The sequence below is a fragment of the Rutilus rutilus genome, assembly GCF_951802725.1.
Source record: "Rutilus rutilus genome assembly, chromosome: 12".
In the NCBI taxonomy this organism is placed as follows: Eukaryota; Metazoa; Chordata; class Actinopteri; order Cypriniformes; family Leuciscidae; genus Rutilus; species Rutilus rutilus.
Genome location: NC_140217.1, coordinates 12,698,088 through 12,717,414, shown reverse-complemented (window position 1 = coordinate 12,717,414; position 19,327 = coordinate 12,698,088). Strand labels below are relative to the sequence as shown.

At 38.4% G+C, this 19,327-nt stretch overlaps 1 protein-coding gene across 1 annotated transcript in view; it reads right to left on the bottom strand.

Annotated features, from left to right (window-relative positions):
* Positions 1 to 19,327, bottom strand: part of spega (striated muscle enriched protein kinase a) — a 91,856-nt gene that overhangs the window by 34,421 nt on the left and 38,108 nt on the right. Inside the window, exons 7-15 of the mRNA XM_084426701.1 lie at positions 11,784 to 12,041; positions 10,086 to 10,244; positions 9,783 to 9,972; positions 9,472 to 9,701; positions 9,188 to 9,307; positions 9,003 to 9,107; positions 1,671 to 1,877; positions 1,340 to 1,463; positions 1,092 to 1,264 (exon numbers count right to left, since the gene is read on the bottom strand). Coding sequence (XP_084282827.1) covers positions 1,092 to 1,264; positions 1,340 to 1,463; positions 1,671 to 1,877; positions 9,003 to 9,107; positions 9,188 to 9,307; positions 9,472 to 9,701; positions 9,783 to 9,972; positions 10,086 to 10,244; positions 11,784 to 12,041 — 1,566 coding nt within the window. The remainder of the gene's footprint in view (positions 1 to 1,091; positions 1,265 to 1,339; positions 1,464 to 1,670; positions 1,878 to 9,002; positions 9,108 to 9,187; positions 9,308 to 9,471; positions 9,702 to 9,782; positions 9,973 to 10,085; positions 10,245 to 11,783; positions 12,042 to 19,327) is intronic.

The window sequence follows — 19,327 nt, the reverse complement described above, 5'->3', positions numbered from 1 at the left end:
AATTAGCACCTAGTTTCATTACATTTATCTTTTAATGAATCAGCGTTTTTGAACGTGTTCGTTGAATGAACTGTTTAATGACTCACTCAAAGACAGTCCGTTGCCGTAACAATGTGCGCTGAGTGACAGCCTTTCAATGCACAGAGATGCAGTTTAGTTTCAGTTACATTGGTTACTGAAAATGTCTTTGTTTTTGTGCGTGCTGACCACATCGTAACACTTATTTATATAGCAACAAATAAATATAAATAAATAAATAAATGGCGATAATACCGCATATCACCCTGAGCCATTCAAAATTACCGCAAGGGAAATTCCTTCACCGTGACAGCCCTAGTACTTATGTCTATTAGTTACATCTGTGTACTTTAGCAATCTTTGTTGCATTATATGCCAAAGGTGACAGTTCAAAAATGGGGAAAAGCACTTCTTGTGTTTTGTTTTTTGTTTTTTTGCTCCAAGTTTACATGCCTGTAACTCAAGAAGTATATCTTAAAATCCTTTTTTTAGATTTTGGTTTTTAACAAACATTTATTTTGGTATCTTCATTTCATTTCTGTGCATGCGCTTTGAATGTGTGTGCAGCACACATGTGAAAAAAGTATTTAATAGGCTACTCAAAAGTGTAAACGCAGTGTAATTTTAAGTATATTTCTGAGAAGTACATAAAAACTAGACTGATAGTATGCATTCTTAATTTTTATTGAAAAAAATATATACTAATAGCGCACTTGAATAAACTTTTTTTTGGAAGGGTTGTTTATTTGAGGCATAACTTGAAGGGGAATGGCTTGTAGTAATGCGAGATGCCGAGACCCTTCTCAAATAACAACTCAGAAAAAAAGGATTTACATAATATTACATAAACATGACAATATCTGCTTAATGCCATTATGATATCTGACAGGAAACATTTTAGTTTGAGGCATATTATAGATTAGCAAAACACTTAAAATGTTACAAATCCTTCAAATTGCACATTGAATAGTTGCCTGCGTGATGTACATGTGCTATAAGTGTAACATTTATTTTACTGCTCTGCCATGCATTTCTGCTGATTTGGAGCTAAAAAAAAATGAGTGAGACTTCACCTGCCATGACCAGCTGCAGAGTGCAGAGGTCACTGCCATACTGGTTGTTTGCCATGAAGATAAGCTGCCCTACATCTGTGCTTTTCACTTTGGCAATGTGGAGGGCATGCTGGTCATCATCAGGCATGGTCATCTCTAATGCACCAGGTTTGTTGACAAGCACCACTCCCCTTCTGGTAAACAATGTCATTCTTAATATTCACAATTTATATTGTAGTTTGAATGTTTGGTTTGCATTTGTCACTAACCTTTTCCACATGCATGTTGCTTGGACATGATTAAGGGTTATTGTGATGGTGACAGGCTGGTTCTCAACTACATACACAATATCAGGTTTGTCCAGGAAGACTGGAGCTTTGTGTAAATATTGTCCTAAGATATGGAAAAATAATGAAAACATGATTTCAACAAGTCTACACACATTCATGATTTCCCAGGCAAAAAAGTCTATGACAATTGCATTAATTTACAGTGCAGCATACCAGAGGGTGCTGTATGAATCATCAGGAACAGCCTGAAAATATGTCATCAAAAAGTAAAGGATATATACAAATGTATCTACTGTGAGTAGAGGTATACCTCTGTCAATGAGCTGGACCAGGTCAGTGGGTTGTGAGGGTTTGCTGAATGCTTTTCCGATGGCACTAAGGACTCTGAAGGAATAACACACTCCCTTAGAAAGTGAGGGAACTGTATAAGAGGTGTCTCTAAGGCTGGAGGCAATGGTTGTCCATTGGGTGGAGCCCAGAGCTTGTTGTTGAACAACGTACATGAGTGAAGCAGGATCTGAAATGAATGAAGGACAAGGAAAATGCTATAAGGGAGGCTAGGATTAACAGGTATACTTTGACTGAGATGACTGAGAAGTCATTGGATTTTTTGAATGGATCTTTGTTTAAATGACTGAAATGACATCTGTGATTAAGTTCAAGATATTATCATGTTTTATTCTATGACATAACATACATCAGTAATGCCCCCTTGTGATTTTGTAAAGCTTTTACTTGAAAAAGGTGTCTCCTCACTAATCCTGCATTAACCCTCTGGGGTCTAAGGTGTTTTTGGGGTCCTTGAGATGTTCTGACATGCTCTTACATTTGTGCTTTTTTCAGTTGCTTATAAACATATTAACCCTCTGGGGACTAAGCCCTTTTTGGTCCGTTTTCTCTATTTTTACATTTGGGCTTATAAACCATGTAGCCTAATGGAGATGGAACACCATGTGTTTGGTATCTATGGATTCAGAAGACCCTAAGCTAACATAAGAATGCATGTAATGTGTTTATAAAGGAAGTATGAGTAAAAAAATGTAAAATAAACTAGATAATTTCAAAAACGAAAAATTTATTTTAGTCATTTATTGCTGAAAATCACACCTCACACAACAATAGTGAACAGTTTTTGAACAAAAAATATATTTTTCAAACCCTTTGCTTGACAGACATTTGTAATTGTTCAATCAAAAGTGTAAAGAACAATGAAATAATGAACTTTATATACAAACAGTCCCAGGCGTTTTTTCTCAGGCATGCCAGTGATTCGAATTTCTCCTCGTCACTTTCCAGTAGCTGTTAATTGTTCCAGAGCTTGTTCTGAGGTAAATCCAGGGTTCGAAATGACTTAGGACTCTTGGGGGGTCCCCTAAAATTGAATTATTAAATTATTACAAATTCTGAAGACTACCTTGCTCGGAAGACTAAATAAAATTATATGGAGCAATGTTGAAGTGTTGAAGGTGGGATAATGGTCTTGGGATGTTTTTCATGGTTTGGGCTAGGCCCAGTATTGTAGTGGTGTCTGGAGAAGTGGCTATAATCTAACAGGTAACCCTCTAACTCTGAATAAAACATTTTAAAAGATAACTGCGACAATTAAGACAATTGCGAGTTTACATCTCGCAATTCTGACTTTATAACATGCAATTGCGACTTTATTTTATGCAAATCTGTCAAAAAATTGAGAGATATAAAGTCAGAGTTGCGTGAAATAAAGTCGCTATTGCGTCATATAAAGTCTGAATTCTGACTTTTTTTTTCGCAATTGCGACTTTATATCACGCAATTCTGACTTTATATCTCCCAATTGCGTATTATAAAGTCAGAATTGCGAGATATAAACATGCAATTCTGAGAAAAAAAGTCAGAATTTCAAGTATATTTCTCACAATTGCGAGTTTATATCTCATAATTCTGACTTTATAACACGTGATTGCGACTTTATATCACGCAATTTTGACTTAATAACACACAATTGCGACTTTATATCACGCAATTCTGACTTTATAACCTGCAATTGCGACTTTATATCACGTAATTCTGAGATAAAAAGTCAGAATTACCTTTTTTATTTTTCACTCTGTGGCGGAAACAAGCTTCCATAGTCTGCTGTTAGCTGGCAGATCACTTGGCTTCATACACATACTTAGCTAACAAGAAACGTTGACAAACGTACTCTTCTAATCATTACACGTATCTAGTTAATGCAACTTTTGATATAGGAACTCAAACTCCTAATATTTTACTATAAGCAATTATAGAGATATAAATATAATCGAAGCACTTACAGGATTTCACTCTTTGTGAGGTTTCGTTTTGCCCCGTTCAGCTACAGTACGTGTCTGCGGGAGCACCACAACAACAATCTGTGATGCTGTATAGGAACTCACTCGGCTAATGGCTGCCTTGATTGCTGCCTCGCACTAGGAAATAAATGAATTACTGTTATAAATATAAAACGTCACTAAAGACCTATAATTTTCACCATTATTTTTAACGTTAAAATATATTTGTCGGGGACCCCCCAAAATCCCAAAAAATTCTTATGGGGGGTCCCTAATGACTTATGGAGTGTCCGGGACCCCCCCAATCCCCCCTCATTTCGAACCCTAGGGAAAATCTTTTACTGCTTGCCATCATAAAAGTGCTAAAACAATAAACTAATAATGCTATAATTGCTAATATGAAATATATATATATATATATATATATATATATATATATACAGTATATATATATATTTATATATATATATATAAATATTATAATCGTTCTGTCTCTCTCATATAAATCTATGTGTGTAGATCTCCGCTCCGTTCGCTCTCTGTCTCTGTCGGTACACGATCCGTTCCACCTGCATGATCCGTTTCACGCATGCGCGTAGCGGTACCACGCATGCGATGAAACACTTGACGGCCAGGCGGCACAACTTGCGGCATATTTGTGTAACGTTAGTTGTATTTTGTTTAACATTTCACAGCGGGTCTATTTTGATGCTTTTAAATGTAGCTTCATTACGATGTGTTTACGTGGTTGCCAATCCAAAATAATAAAAGAGTTGTGAGTTGTTACATGAACATACATGATCAGTTTCCTCCATAGGCTACTCTCCTTTGCGATTCATTGCTGTATGGTATTAGGCTTAACTTACTTAACTTGCCGTGTTTTGGTCTGAGGTCAGTAGTATTGTCAAAGACGGTTTGTGTCGTTTTTTTGTTTTTAAAAGCTGCTAATATTTGTTAACTTTTAAGTTGAGTCATTTTGTATTAGTAGGCCCTATGGGTCTATATAGGCTAATATATATCTATATAATCTAAATGAGGAAAATAATCCCTTCAATGTTGTTTACAGAAGATAATAAGGAACATAATATGCATTTCTGCCTAGACGATCTGCATGCGTGAAACGGATCGTGCAGGTGGAACGGATCGTGTACCGACAGTCTCCTTCTCCACTCGACGCTGTTTGCGTCATATCACTTACTATAGTACCACCCCTTGCAAGGCTACAGAGTCCTCTGATTAGCTAGAATACGTCATGGTAACCTTCCTCTGATTGGGTAAGAAAAATATTCCTCCCAGCGGCAATTTTTCCATTGGTCTTTGCGTGTGGAATATTCCTAACAACATCGATTTCATTTGCCTTATACGCAGTGGTATTGCGCAACAAGGAAGTGTGTATACCTTTTTTTTTTTCTTTTTTTTTTTGGAAGTGTGTATACCATATACCACTGTTTTAAGCGGAGTCTGAGGAATACCGCAAAAAAGACCGCATCTCTCTAGCATTAATAGTTTTTAAGATAATTACACATTTGTAAAAGTACGCCATTTTGGGCGGTGCCGCCCAATCCGTCCCCAGAGGGTTAATGGCAAAGGTATAATTACACTCTATTTAGCACAAACAGGGCTACCATAATATGTGAGCAGCATGTATGTACATGTTTGTATTTTTGAGAAAATAATGTTTATGCATGGTTATTGAAAAAACTAAAAATGAAAATGTCTGAAATAAGGCCACAAAACACATATTATGTGTCCACAAGACTTCTGAATAATGCATTTTGTCGCCTAGAGATTTTTCTTCAAAATGATGTGAAAATCATCCTGCCTAACCATTCACATAAAACAATACATTGACTTAAATTTTGTAAGACACTTTTAGTTTGGAAAGGCAATATGCGGGTGGGCGTGATTCACACCTTAGGAGACAATGGGCCCCCGCATAATGAGGCTGCATACTTAATGAGCCTTTCATTCAGGTGTGTGACTGAGCTACAAGAAAGAATGCAAGGACAATATATATATATATATATATATATATATATATATATATATATAATTGGTTCACAGTTGTTGTTGTTTTTTCCACAAATTGTGCTTGCAAATTGTATAATATCCAAGGTAAACATTTCTAGAAATTGTGCAGTTAATTGTTCTCATACTGTATTTTCAGATTTGGAATATATTCTCTACCCAAATGTGTCACTAATAAAGCATAATAAAATTATTTAAAGAGAAGGCTTATATTGACCTTTTAAGATTTTGTTTACATCTATCCTTGTATTTGTATATATATATATATATATATATATATATATATATATATTTGCTATTTTATTAAAAAGGTTATAAACAACAATTAAATTGTTACAACAACAATTAAAATTGTAACCATATTTCCAGTGTAATCTTTCTTTGTAAAAACTAAAGTATACATTTTATCATGCGTAATTCAATTCATATGAGCAGAAATTGGCAACATTATAAGCTTATTTGATGTGGCAGTATTTTACAGTAAAAACTTTATAATCTATCCGATTTTACTCATCTCAGTATAGCAATCGAGTTTGGTAAAAGCTGTTCATTCATTCACACACAGAAACGCGATTCATTTTGAAATAGTATTTTTCTAGCTGTAGTAGCTCCACAACAGCGCGCATCTGTGCGTTCATTCATTCACACTCAGAAACGCAATTCATAAAACAGTATTTTGCGTGTAAAGACACTTGCGATTAGAACAAAGCAGATATAGAACTGACCTATTCCTCAGCCGGATCCCTTTGCTCCTTGAAATGAAACTTCCAGCACTTCTGAGGTAAATTTTCCAGGATTATCAAGATAGTATTATTCCTCACAGCGTTGTAAAGTACAGTCTGAAAGTGAACTCGCGGTGTGTGTTATCCAGCTGATGTGGGTGTTTCACAGGTTTGCGTGGATCGCCTCACATTTGCGTTTGAATAGCGCGCGCTCTCCGTGGGCGGGGTCACATTAAAATGAGCTGAGCTGAGAAGGACTGACATCTCTCTCTTTTCATACATATTACATAAACTGTGAATATTTTTTTTTTTAATAAAAATTACTTCATTTAAAAGAAGAGAATTCAAGCTTCATGCCTGTGTGTCTGTATGCCTGTTTGACTGAGAATTCGCTGAGTTACAGTTCATTTTCGGACGCGTTTCAGAATGGACTACACTGACAGAGAGAAAGCAGAACTCGCATCATGTTTATTTTTCTTTATTTGGCAAAAAGCACAACACTTTGTTTTTATTGTGAGTATACACAAAAATAATACACACTTAACAGGATCGATTGATGTATGAAACGTGTATGGAAGATCAATCAAGATGATCAAGTCAACAGAGTTTTTAGAGTCTCTATTGCACTGATAAGGAAAAACGCGAGCTGGTATCGCCGGCGATACCGCCGACCCCAGGGGGTTAAAAGCAGAGGCTTTCCATTACACGAGAGTAGATGTTAAAACTTCATGCTGATTTGCACTCTGCTCTCACCAAGATAAGCACCAACTAAAACGTAGCTTTACAGTAAACTAATGTGATCCATGTGTCTCCATCCATTTACGTTTACTTCCATATGATGATGTAAATATCCTTCTTTCTGGTGTCAATGGCTGAAGTTTACTGCTGGCTCCAGGGATCACCTTATTTTCTCCCTGGCGCATCAGCACACACAACAGCTGCGATGCTGGCTCCGGGGATCAACCACAGTGCGGCCTCCCCAGTGCATCAGCATGACAACCGTCTGGATTGAGCAGGTAGGGTACATCTCTGGGGTCTTCAAGTGGGCACCTTCTGTCCTCAGTGTTTCGTCGACTAGCCCATGACACCTCAAGAAGGCTCGACGGTGATTCTAGCGTCCCAGCATCACCCCCCTCCATCCCCCACTTAACTCAGCCCAGCTTACTTATCTGTACATCAGCGTTTCTTTCTTTCTATTGTGCTTGAGATCCCCAGCCAGAATCTTTCCGTCTCAATCACAGCCAGTTGCTGCTCCTCTCTGCTGCTTCAAATAAGTTCTTCACTGTGCGACGCAACTCTTGGCCACTTAATCCGACGTCTCTGAGAAACCGGGTTGTAGAGTGTGCCACAAATCCTCGACAACCCACTTCCACTGGGTAAACCCGGTCTCTCCATCCTCACTGTTCCGCTTCAGTGGCTAGCTGAGCATACCGCAGTTTCTTCCTCTCATACGCCTCATCTACAGCATCCTTCCATGGCACTGTTAACTCTATTAGGTGAACAAGGCATGCTGATCCAGACCACAAAACAATATCTGGTCGAAGGTTAGTGGTGGCAATCTCAGGTGGAAAAATAAGCTGTTGATCAACATCTGCCAGCATTTTCCAGTCTCTGGCAGCTTCCAGTTGTCCTGGGCGAGGATTGGTTTTAACACCTTTTCTTGGTGGTTGCTCTCCTGGGCGGAGGAATGTTGTCTTTTGTGTGTAATGTTTTGATAGAACAGGTGGCAACTTATTGGTCATGTTATGCTTGTCTTCCAATGCTAAGGCCAAACATCGCAGCACCTGGTCATGGCGCCAAGTAAACCGTCCTTGGCTAAGAGCCACCTTACACCCTGTCAAAATGTGCCTTAATGTTGCAGGTGATGAACACAAAGGACATGAGGGATCCTCTCATCCATTCTCCCTGCTTGGCCTGGGAAATGGCCTTTATACACCTCATCCTCTCCTCCTGCTTTTGCACCTCGTTGATTACCAGCTTCCTCCTTTGAGCTGGGGCTGCCTTGTGCCATGTAGGTGGAGCTAAACTGAGACCAAGACCCCCTTTTCCATGCTGAACTTGCTCCATGATATCACCAATTCGAAGGGCAGCCTTTACAGTATATTGCATGTTCAGATATTCATACAACAAAATATTCTGGGGGCCCATGAAAGTTTTGTGGAAATAATCAAAAATGCTGGCGGTGGCTGGCAACTTAAAGGGGTCATCGGATGCAAAATTCCTTTTTACATGGTGTTTGCATATAAATGTGTCTTTGCAGTGTGTGGACAAGCACCCTACAATGAAAAAAATCCATTCACTCCTTTTTTTTTTTATCCTCAAAAAGCCTAAACACACTAAACACAAACTTTACATGAAGACCCTAAAGAATCATACCAACTTGTGGAAAATGGGCATCCGATAGCCCCTTAAAAAAACAAAAAACAAAAAAAACACACACACACTGAAAGATTTAGGTGGTTGCAGAATTTACCCACTGTCACATCTTATCACACTCTCCCCTGGTTGTCAATTAATTATCACAGAACATGATAAACTACCTTTAAACAAAAAATATCAGGAACTATCATGCCAGGATAGTTTAAGAAAAGAAAAATTTACCGATGGATGGGTCCAGGTTTTTTTGTCCTTTCCAGCTTAATGAGACCGTTCTCCCAGTTACAGATCCAATTACTGGAGGACCATCAGGTGGCTCAGGAAGTCTAACTGTCAAGAAGCTACAATGTTAGTGAGGCAGACACATAATGTTACAATACTACTATATATGAGAGGAAGTTCCATCTTACCTACAACGTATAGATGAGCATAGCAGGCAGCCTTCCCCACTTTATTGGAGATGACACATTTATATACACCACTGTGGCCATGACACACAGAATTAATGACCAGACTGTGAACATCCCTGTCTAGAAGAGGTACATGATAGGATATGATTAAAGACGACATGTATTCGGGAGACAATAAATGTAGTAAGCGTATAAGAACCTCCCAGTTAGAATTCAAGGCAGTGTTAGACTATAGATGGCCACTAATATCCTTTAAAATGCTGACAATATTTTTGTGGACTTACACTGTATCATCTTTCCGTCATCAGTGCTCTCTATCACCTTGCCATTGTGGAACCAAATGATTTTGGGGTATGGCAGGCCTGTTACCCTGCACTTCAATACTGCTTCTTTCCCTTCTACTACTTCCAGGTCACTGAGAGGTTTTATGAAGTCTGGCATTGTCTTATGTTCCACCTCTCCCTCAGACACCTCAGGCTCCTCAGGGATTGATGGCATCTTTTCTAACCTGGACCTGAGTGCAAAATGAACAGACAAATGAGACAGAAAATAAGAATGTTAATTATACATTGATAAGAAAAGTTGGTCTTCTTACATGTGAGTAGATATGGCCGGTCGAGGTTCCTGTACATAGAGTTCAGCTGAGCTCTCTGCTTCTCCATGAACATTTCGAGCAATTACTGTGTAAAATCCCTCACTCTCCTTGTTAACATGAGTGATGAGCAAAGAGTGATGCCCATTTACTTGGAGAATGTGAATATTATCAGTCTCCACCACGGGTTGTTCTAGGACACAAAATAGGTATTTTTAATCAGTGTTGACAAATGTCTTTGTTGCTTTTGTTCCAAGCAGAGTTATTTCAGAAAAAAATCTTCTGCAGCTGACTCTTTTATTTTACCACGATGAGTCCAGGTGACTTCAGGAGGGGGAAATCCACTGACTTTGCAATCAAATTGTGCAGACCAGCCCTCAGTAGCCTCCAGTACCTCCAGTTTCCGTGTAAAGAGTGGCTCCTTAGATGGAATCACCAGAAGATTAGCTGTACAAGTGAGTTTTTCTGTACCATACAAGTAGGAAAAATAATCACAGTTAATATTCAGAAGATATACAGGCAAATAAGCATTACTGCAAAACAATTTTAATTATATTAAATTATAGATGGCCTATTACTGATGCATATATGATGTAACACAGCCAGGGCTTGACATTAACACCCGCCAACCCGCCAAATGCGGGTGGATTTTGCTCGTGGCGGGTAACATAGTCACTCCAACTAGCCACTTTGGCGGGTTGAATAATTGTAGTCTTTTCAAAAGGCATCTGAAATAAGTGTGACACTACAACTCCCATGAGTATTAGGGCTGTCAACGAATATTCTAAATTCGAATATATATTCGAATAGTTTTAAAAAAACAGAATTTCGAAGGTGAAAATGAATATTCGAATGTGGAAAAACACCCGCGGTAGCAGAGGCGCGGCTGTCTGCTTTGCGAGTGGGCGCGCTGCCTGAAGGGTCAGGGACAGGTAACAGGAAGAAGCGTTAACGTTAAACAGAAACATTACTAAAGTGTAGGCTACTGTACTGACTGAATATATATTGCATGAATAAGGTAGGTTAGATACAGCAGTTTCATGCACTGCAGGCTTCCACTGGTTTGATTATTTACCATTTCATGTCAAGGAAAAGTTCCATGTTTACCACAGCACAGCTCGCTCGGAGAGTTCAATGTCGGTTCTATATACTGTAAAACTTCAATTAATGTTAATAATATTTGTTTCAATCACTGAATGAAGCCTGCTATATAAGAGTCGCGACCTTAAATTGCTTGCACAAAACTCTTGATCAGCACTCAACATTTGCTTATTGTTGTTGTTCATTTAAACCGTTATGCGCAGAGAGCGTGCCGCCTCATTCGCGCCGCAAGACCTCCAGACGCACGTAAACGCGTCTTTACATTGACTTAACATTGAAATCACTCGCGTCAGACGCTCTATTCGCGTTTGGTGTGAACGCAGCATGAGGGTGAGGGCGAGAGAGAGAAAGAGTGCCTGCGAGTGAGCGAGCGAGCGAGACTTGGCCATTAGTTGATTTACTTGTTTTTGTGTAGGTAATACGTTGTCAGATATGTTTAAACTTAAATAAACTACCTATACAAGTAGTTATGTCTGAATTTGTCCTGTTATTGACGTAATGCGCAACCAGATGTTCGAATAGTTTGAATATAGGCTATGTGGTTTTTTTTTTAGGGAATATTCGAACGTCATTTTTGAGCAATTTTGACAGCCCTAATGAGTATTACATGCACATAGGGTTGCAAAGTTTCCAGAATTATTTGGAAACTTTTGGAAACTTTTCAGGATTATTTGGAAATTTTCTGGAACTTTTAGAAAGTTTCTGGAAATTTACCAGAAATATTCAGCCCCTTTGCAACCCTACATGCACACAGTGTTGCCTTGCGCTTGCGCGCTAGTGACTGACAACACAGAAACGAAGAGACAGCTAGCTGCCCTGCTGGAGTTGGCTAGTGAGCAAAAAAGTTAATGTCAAGCCCTGAACACAGCTATGCTCACTTTTCACAGTTGGTATGACTCCTACCTTTTGCTGAACTGACTTTGCAAGTATAGCTTCCACTGTAGTCTTCATGTGCAGATTTAAACAGAAGATGGCATCGATGTCCATCAAACTGCATCTTACAATCAAATAGTGCTGGCTGTATCAACTTCCCATTGACTAGCCAATCAACATCCAAAGGCTGTGGCCCAGTTATGAAACATTCAAACAAGGCTATATCTCCTGCCTTGACTTTCACATCCTGCATTGGTCTGGCAATGGTCAGAGATGACTCAGCAGTAGCTGCTTGGCAGAAAAGAACAGTTACAAGTCATGTACAATCCGAAGTTCAAGCCTTAGCTTGAAATAGAATTACTTGCAGAAACATCAGCATTTATTGACAAGATTAAAGGCAAGTGACTTGTTCCAGATTTTTTTGTTTTTTTTTGTTATGCTGGTTGAAAGTCTCTTCTCATCCTGATAGAAATCACTAAGTTAGGTAGTCTAAATGTAATGTATATATGGTCTGTGGAAGGTGTAGGACCATAAAATGTTCATCTAATCATTGCTCTCATTCCAAAAGGGCAACGATGTCCTAACTGTATGTCAACGTATGTATTTCACACCTCCGCGAACCCTGCTTGCATAGACATCACAAGTCAACAGCGTGTTTTATGCTATGCATGGTTGGAAGATGCGTGGTTTTGGAGACGCTATGAAGGGATCTTATGCTTTCAAAGCTAGCTCGCTATTGCTAGCCTCTCCGAAAACTGCCTACCCTACCTTTAAGATGCAGTGGGGTTAAAAAGTCTTAAGACATTGAAAATCATGGATTGTTTTCATTTAAATCTGTAATAAATAAAAAAAGTGGGTAACACTTTATTTTACAGTGTCCTTGTTGCATATGTTACATGTATTTACCATAGTAAAAACAGTAAATTATGCATAATTACATGCAATTAATCCTCAACTAAATCCCAATCCTACCCTAACCTTATAGTAAATACATGTAGTTACTCAGTATTTAAATATATAATTACACTGTAATATGTCACCTTAAAATAAAATTTAACTAAAAAGTGTGACGTAAATTGAGCAGATTCTCAAAGTCTCTAAAACGCGGACCATGTTAGCTTCTGTATATTGTGAATACCGTAAATAATGAAATGGGAGATGTATGTAATTTTATCTGATTTACATTCTAGAACTTTCAACAACAGGAGCAAAATATGATCATGTACAACAGTATGTTGTGTGGTTCTGTCTCCATGCATGTCTGTTGTTCTAAATAGAACATAGGACTGTCCTTGCAGCATTCAAAATAAAAGCCTCTAAAATGCTAATTAATTGCAATAATGTATTTCTAGAAATGTTTTTAAATTGCAAAACTTTATATTAAAGGCATAACTACGGAGCCCCTAAAGGAACGTGGTGGAGGAAAAACATTTTAGGATGGGAGAATTATTATTATTTTTAAATCTTTTGCGTTCCCTCGCAAAAACTTTTGCGTTCCCACGCAAAACTACGGAGCCCCTAAAGGGACGTGGTGGAACATTTTTTAGGATGGGAGAATTATTATTATTATTATTTTATTTTTTTGCGTTCCCTCGCAAAACTTTTGCGTTCCACCGAGAAACTTTGCGTTCCCTCTCAAAGTTATTTGCGTTCCCACGCAAAACCTGTTGTGAGCTCGGACAGACGCTTCCTGTTTAATGTCCTGCTGGCAGTGTTTCAGAGCTCCGTACGTTAATGGAGCGTTTCATAGTGTTTGAACTTGGACTCAAATATAAAGAAATGCGTAACTCGTGGCCTCAAGATAGTATCTCGTAACCACAAGTTACTATCTTGAGGCCACGAGATACTATCTTGAGGCCACGAGTTACTATCTTGAGGCCACGAGATACTATCTTGAGGCCACGAGATACTATCTTGAGGCCACGAATTACTATCTTGAGGCCACGAGATACTATCTTGAGGCCACGAATTACTATCTTGAGGCCACGAGATACTATCTTGAGGCCACAAATTACTATCTTGAGGCCACGAGATAGTATCTTGAGGCCACCAGTTACTATCTTGAGGCCACGAGATAGTTATAATTAATATTTTTGACACAGTGGGACTAGGGGGGCTCCGTAGTGAACAGTTAGTTCTGGTCCTTGAATCAAATGCAAAAAAATTAAATAAATAAAATAAAAGCCATTAAGTATTTTGATTATGGCTTGAAAATGGCTTTTCTTATGATTGTAGTCTATACAACTACAAATCAACAGATACAGTAACAGACATTCTGTCACCTTGTGAGTATTAGCTATTAGTTATTATGCATATTGATAGTGACACCTTGTGCTTGGTGTTGGTATGACATGCTTATTGTTAGGCTAGCAAACATTTGTTGACTTGAGAATTATTATTTTTTTAAATGATGGAGAAAACCGTTTTTTTTACAGAAGGAAAATTTAGCGAAAAAAAAAACTGAAAAAAGTAAAAATATTTATCAAATAGTAGTTTTTATCAAATAAAAATACAAAAAAAATTTTTTTTTTTTTTTTTTTACTTTATGATTAAGGGCTTCTAAATACAATGAGATGTATAGTTTCATGTATACCATAGTTGTAGGTGTATAGTGTGATTAAACGTTTTACTCTACTTATTATCCAGATAATATTAAAAATAATTCATTATTTTTAATCCTATTATTGAAAAAAAATTATATTGAAAACCTTGATGCTGACATTATTACTATTATTAATTTGCTATCAACATCATCACAATAACATGCATTGTTGTACTTAATGTTAGTAATTTAATTCCACCCACTCTTACTTTCACAGTTCATTACTGCACTTGGGTTTTTATTTCCTACCATTAATGTTGTAATGACAGTGTAATGGTTGGCAACAGAAGAGAAAAACTGCAGAGGATCTTGGCCAGTGAACAAAAGCAGATGGCTCAGAGTGAGATAACTGACCACAGCTGGGGAGATAATAGATTTACCACGTGGTCCCTGATCCAATAAATTTGTTTCCACTGATGAAAAGGCAGTGGCCTCAGCACGGAACAGACACTGCGGCTTCATGGAAAATTCCAGGAACATTGCTTTGTTGAAAGGTGTCACAGCATTTAAGCAGTAGTAAACTTGTCCTGACAGTTCTCTAAACAGTTCTCTCTCTTTCACTGTAGTTTGTATGGTTTGACATAATAATTTTACGTGCTTGTTGTTGTTCCGCACTTTCTACAGTTAAAATGCCCACATGAAATGCATTTTCAATAACAAACTGAAAGACGCTGATTAATTTCTTTGTGGAACACGAGAAATGAAAGTGAGGTGTTTTTCTGTCACTCTAAGCTTGAAACATACTCTGTGCAAAATGAGGACAAACACTTATAGCTATACCCTTAAAAAAGAAGTATACTTCAAGTTCATTTTAAGTATACTGAATTAATGTTTCAGTATATTTTTTAGTATACTTTATTTAGTAAGTATACTAATATCAATGTACTAGAAGCATACTTTTAAGTAGGGCTGTAGTACTCGAGTCCGGTCTTGGACTCGAGTCCAGACTCAAGACCGTTTTTCTGTGGTCTCGGACTTGTCTCGGACTCGCTGTTATTCGGACTCTGACTTGTCTCGGTCTCGGCCACTGGTCTTGCCAAATATGGCTTTTGGTCTCGACCGAGTCCAGGTTTTTTTATTATGTTCCCAGTAATAACGTATTATTGTAGTATGCTTCCCGCAGACTTCCGCAGAAACCTCCTTAAATGATGACCTGCGCGTGTTATTTATTTTCTACTATTTACTGCAATACCGGCGCATAGCTGAAATAACAGATCCGTCTATTCAGTGCCGATTAAAATATCAAATTGCTATATGGAATAGTGACTTTGAATATTAAAGACTGCTATCAAAGTCTGATTGTTTAGCGAGTCTCTGCAAATGAGTGCAGGTTCATGTACGGTACTACACATACTCAAGTAGGCTACACGTTCATCTTCAGCCTTTCATCGTCAGATACGCTCAGAAACCCGTCAAAATAAAAGTTCGGTTTAACGTGAAGAAATTATCACAGATATATTTTACTGAAGTGAAGCTATTGTCATTTAGTTGCTCAAATGCTCAGTACTAGTACCTAGCAGTGGTAATAGTAGTAGGTTGGTGGTGTTTGTATATCAGTTCTAACACTGCTATTATGAGGTATCACCATATGTCATCATTCTGTTTTCTTTAGATTAGAAGATTATATGATATCAAGGGGAATATCTATACTTAAAAATCCTGGGTGTTGTGACACTAGTTTTGCTTTTAGATCAACAAATAATAACCCAAAATGATTGTCTTGATAATGTCATGCATAAGCAGGGGCGCCGCCAGGAATTTTGGGCCCCATGACAAAAAAAAATCTAATTGGGCCCCCTCTGCGCAGCTGTTGTCATCACATCTCTAGGACCTAACTGTCCCATTAAAAGCTTTACATAACTCTAATCAAAGGCTTGCAACTGTCTTGCTTCTTGTAGTTCAATACTAGTACTAGCACAATATTTACTGCTGGTGATTTGTAAATGCAAGTCTGCATACAGTATGCAGTTCACTATTTGATGCAAGATTAAAAGCTACCATAAAAATGTCCTTAAAGCAACAGTATGTAAAAAAATTTACCTTAAAAAATGTTTCCAAAATCGTTTCAGTGGTTCATCAAGTTGTAAAAGGGTGAAAGGCACTTATGCCTCCGCTTTGCGTCCCTATATTTGCTATTACCACACTATGTAAGATTGCCAGATCGGGTCGCGTTTCTGTAGTTCGAATGAGACATAAGAAAACTACAAATTTGACTTGCTTTACAGCAAGCGTTACAATAGTCATTATTTAGTTTTTCTTCGTTTCTGATGTCGCAATACATCGTACTTTAAAATCATGCAACATACTCTACCTCGTCTGTGGACATCGTTCATTCCAAAGCCGGTGCTGGATAAACAGCGAGCGTGCGTGCGACGGTAGGCGAAATTATTTACGACAGCGGTAATGGACAATTCCACTTCCAATCTGTAGGGCGACCGAAGAGGAAAAGTTTCATAGTATTGCTTTAAGGCAATCCTTTACAGTCTCAATGTATTTTTATTGTAAAATTAATGACAGATAAAAAAGAAAAAGAAAAACGAAAAAAACCTAAATATATATTAACTTTTTAATAATAAAAAAAAATGAACCTCATCATATCAAAACAATGAAAACAGCAGATTTTTTAACATAACTGCACAACTAACAGTACCAGTGACATCAAATTAAAAGGTAAGTTAACATGGTACAAATAAGAAAAATGGACTCCTGGACCCCAAGACTTTTCTCTCAGCTAACATAACAGCTCAACACGTTTTTGGCAGTTCAGCCATACATCTTGCATCTATCAGTAGACCTTGCTCAGGCTGACTCACCAAGAGCCCAGCGCTGAGCCTTCTTGCAAGCAAAGTCATTGATCAAGTCTTTGAAGTCTAGCTTTCTAGCCAACTGACTTTCAATGGACAACATGGCAAGACTGCAAAGCCTGTCCTGAGACATAGTGGACCTCAAATAGTTTTTTATCAGTTTTAGCTTACTGAAAGCTCTCTCCCCACCAGCAACAGTCACAGGCAATGTACAAAATATACGTAAAACAATGCAGACTTCTCCAAAAATGCTATGTAGCTGCATCTTGTTAATTGCATTCAGGAGACCAAGAGGGGACAAGTTAGGAGGGAAAGTGGCAGCATATACTGTGTTCAGGTGTCTTATTTCGTTTTCAAACTCAGACGTGAGATCTCTGGAATATTTCTTGATAAGTGGTTGGCACACTGAAGGGACTTTATCCTCACTAATCTGCCCAACTTTTAAAACAGCAGAGAATTCCTCAACTATTTCTGCAGTGGTGCGGAACCTGGTGTCCAGATCACTTATGATGCTGTCCATAGCAGTAAAAAACACTGTGTTCCGAAACACTGTTGCTGCACTGTCATGAGCTGTCTCCTCTTGAGAGGTCTCATCATGGAATCTCTTCCTTTTCTTTTGCCGACTGTGTTCCTTGCTAAACTGAGGTTCAACATCTATTTGTGTTGCAATCAGTGTTGCCTCAGACAGGAGTGACTCCCATCCATCTCTAAGAGCCAGCATCTCTTTTGTTAAGGCATTGATATTGGATGCCTCTGTGTCAAGAGAGATTTTTCCAGACTGGATAACCACATTCCTGTCATCAATACACTGCAGTACTTTGAGCCAGACAGTGAGTAGGACAATAGCATTGAATGACATGAAGTAGTTCTTCAGACCACTAGCCTCTGATCTGGCCTCGCTGGTGAGACTACATGTCATGAGTATACTGTCAAGGGCCTCAATGACAGAAGGAAGGTGTTGTGCTACAGGTTTAACAGCCATGATTCTTGAACTCCAGCGGGTATCTGAGAGGCGATGCAAAGAGCAACCTGTTTTCTCTTTGTAGATGGCCCAGCGTTCTGGGCTGGCACTAAAAAGTGAATAAAGGCGATTGATGCAGCCAAAAAATGTTGCTACTTCTGGGCTTGTCTGTGCAGCATGCACACCTACAAGATTTAAGGTGTGGGAGGCACAGGGTGAAAATGTAGCTAGATGATTTTCTTTAATATCTGGGCTTGGACTCCCTTGACCCTTCCTGACATGTTTGCCCCATTGTCATATCCTTGCCCTCTGCAGTCCCCAATGTCTATCCCTTTGTCATCAAGCACATTTTCAATCATTTCTGCTATCTCACTTCCTGTTTTTCTGTGAAAGTCCTTAAATTCTAAGAACCTTTCCGTGATCTCCCAGTTGTCTGTTTCTTTGCTATACCTCACATATCTGATGAGCACCACATTCTGCTCAGTGTGGGAAATGTCTGGTGTAGCATCACAGATGACTGAAAAATAAATAGCATCTTCCCTTTCCTTTAAAATTGTTCTCAAAATTCTTCTGCCACATAAATCAATAAATTCATTCTGAATGTCAGAGCTCAGATAATGTGTCAGCCTGGTTCCTTTTTTTTTGTCCCTGACTTTTTGCAAGTGCTCATTAAGTAGTGGATCGTAACGAGACAAAAGCTCTAGTGTGCCTAAGAAATTTCCATTATGGGTATCATCTAGGTCTTTGGTTTTACCCCTGAAAGGTAAATTCCTTGATGCCAAGTGCAGTGTTACATCCAGGATTCTCTGCAAGAGAGCTCTGTTTTTCTCAGATTCTGTTTGGATCTGCTTTTGCAACTGAGAGTCAATGCCACTAACAGCCATTACTGACTGTTGCAAGTTCTTCCATTTCAAATAGCAGTCTCTATGTGCCGTATTCTTCTCATGGACAGGGAATTTATCATACATCCTACGCCACTTTACATTAGTCATGTTATATCCCTTTTGGCTGTTCAGTGCACTAAGAGAAGGTCTTTTTTGTAAATGAGAGAAAAGCACACATGGGATGCAATACAGCGCATTAGAAGATTTGCTGTAAGTTACCCAGTCTCTCTTCACCTTTTCCCTCCCATTGGCTGCCTTGCTGTACAATAAGTATTCTGGGAATGGTTTTCCCTCAGAATCATGTGGCAGTAGTACATCATCAG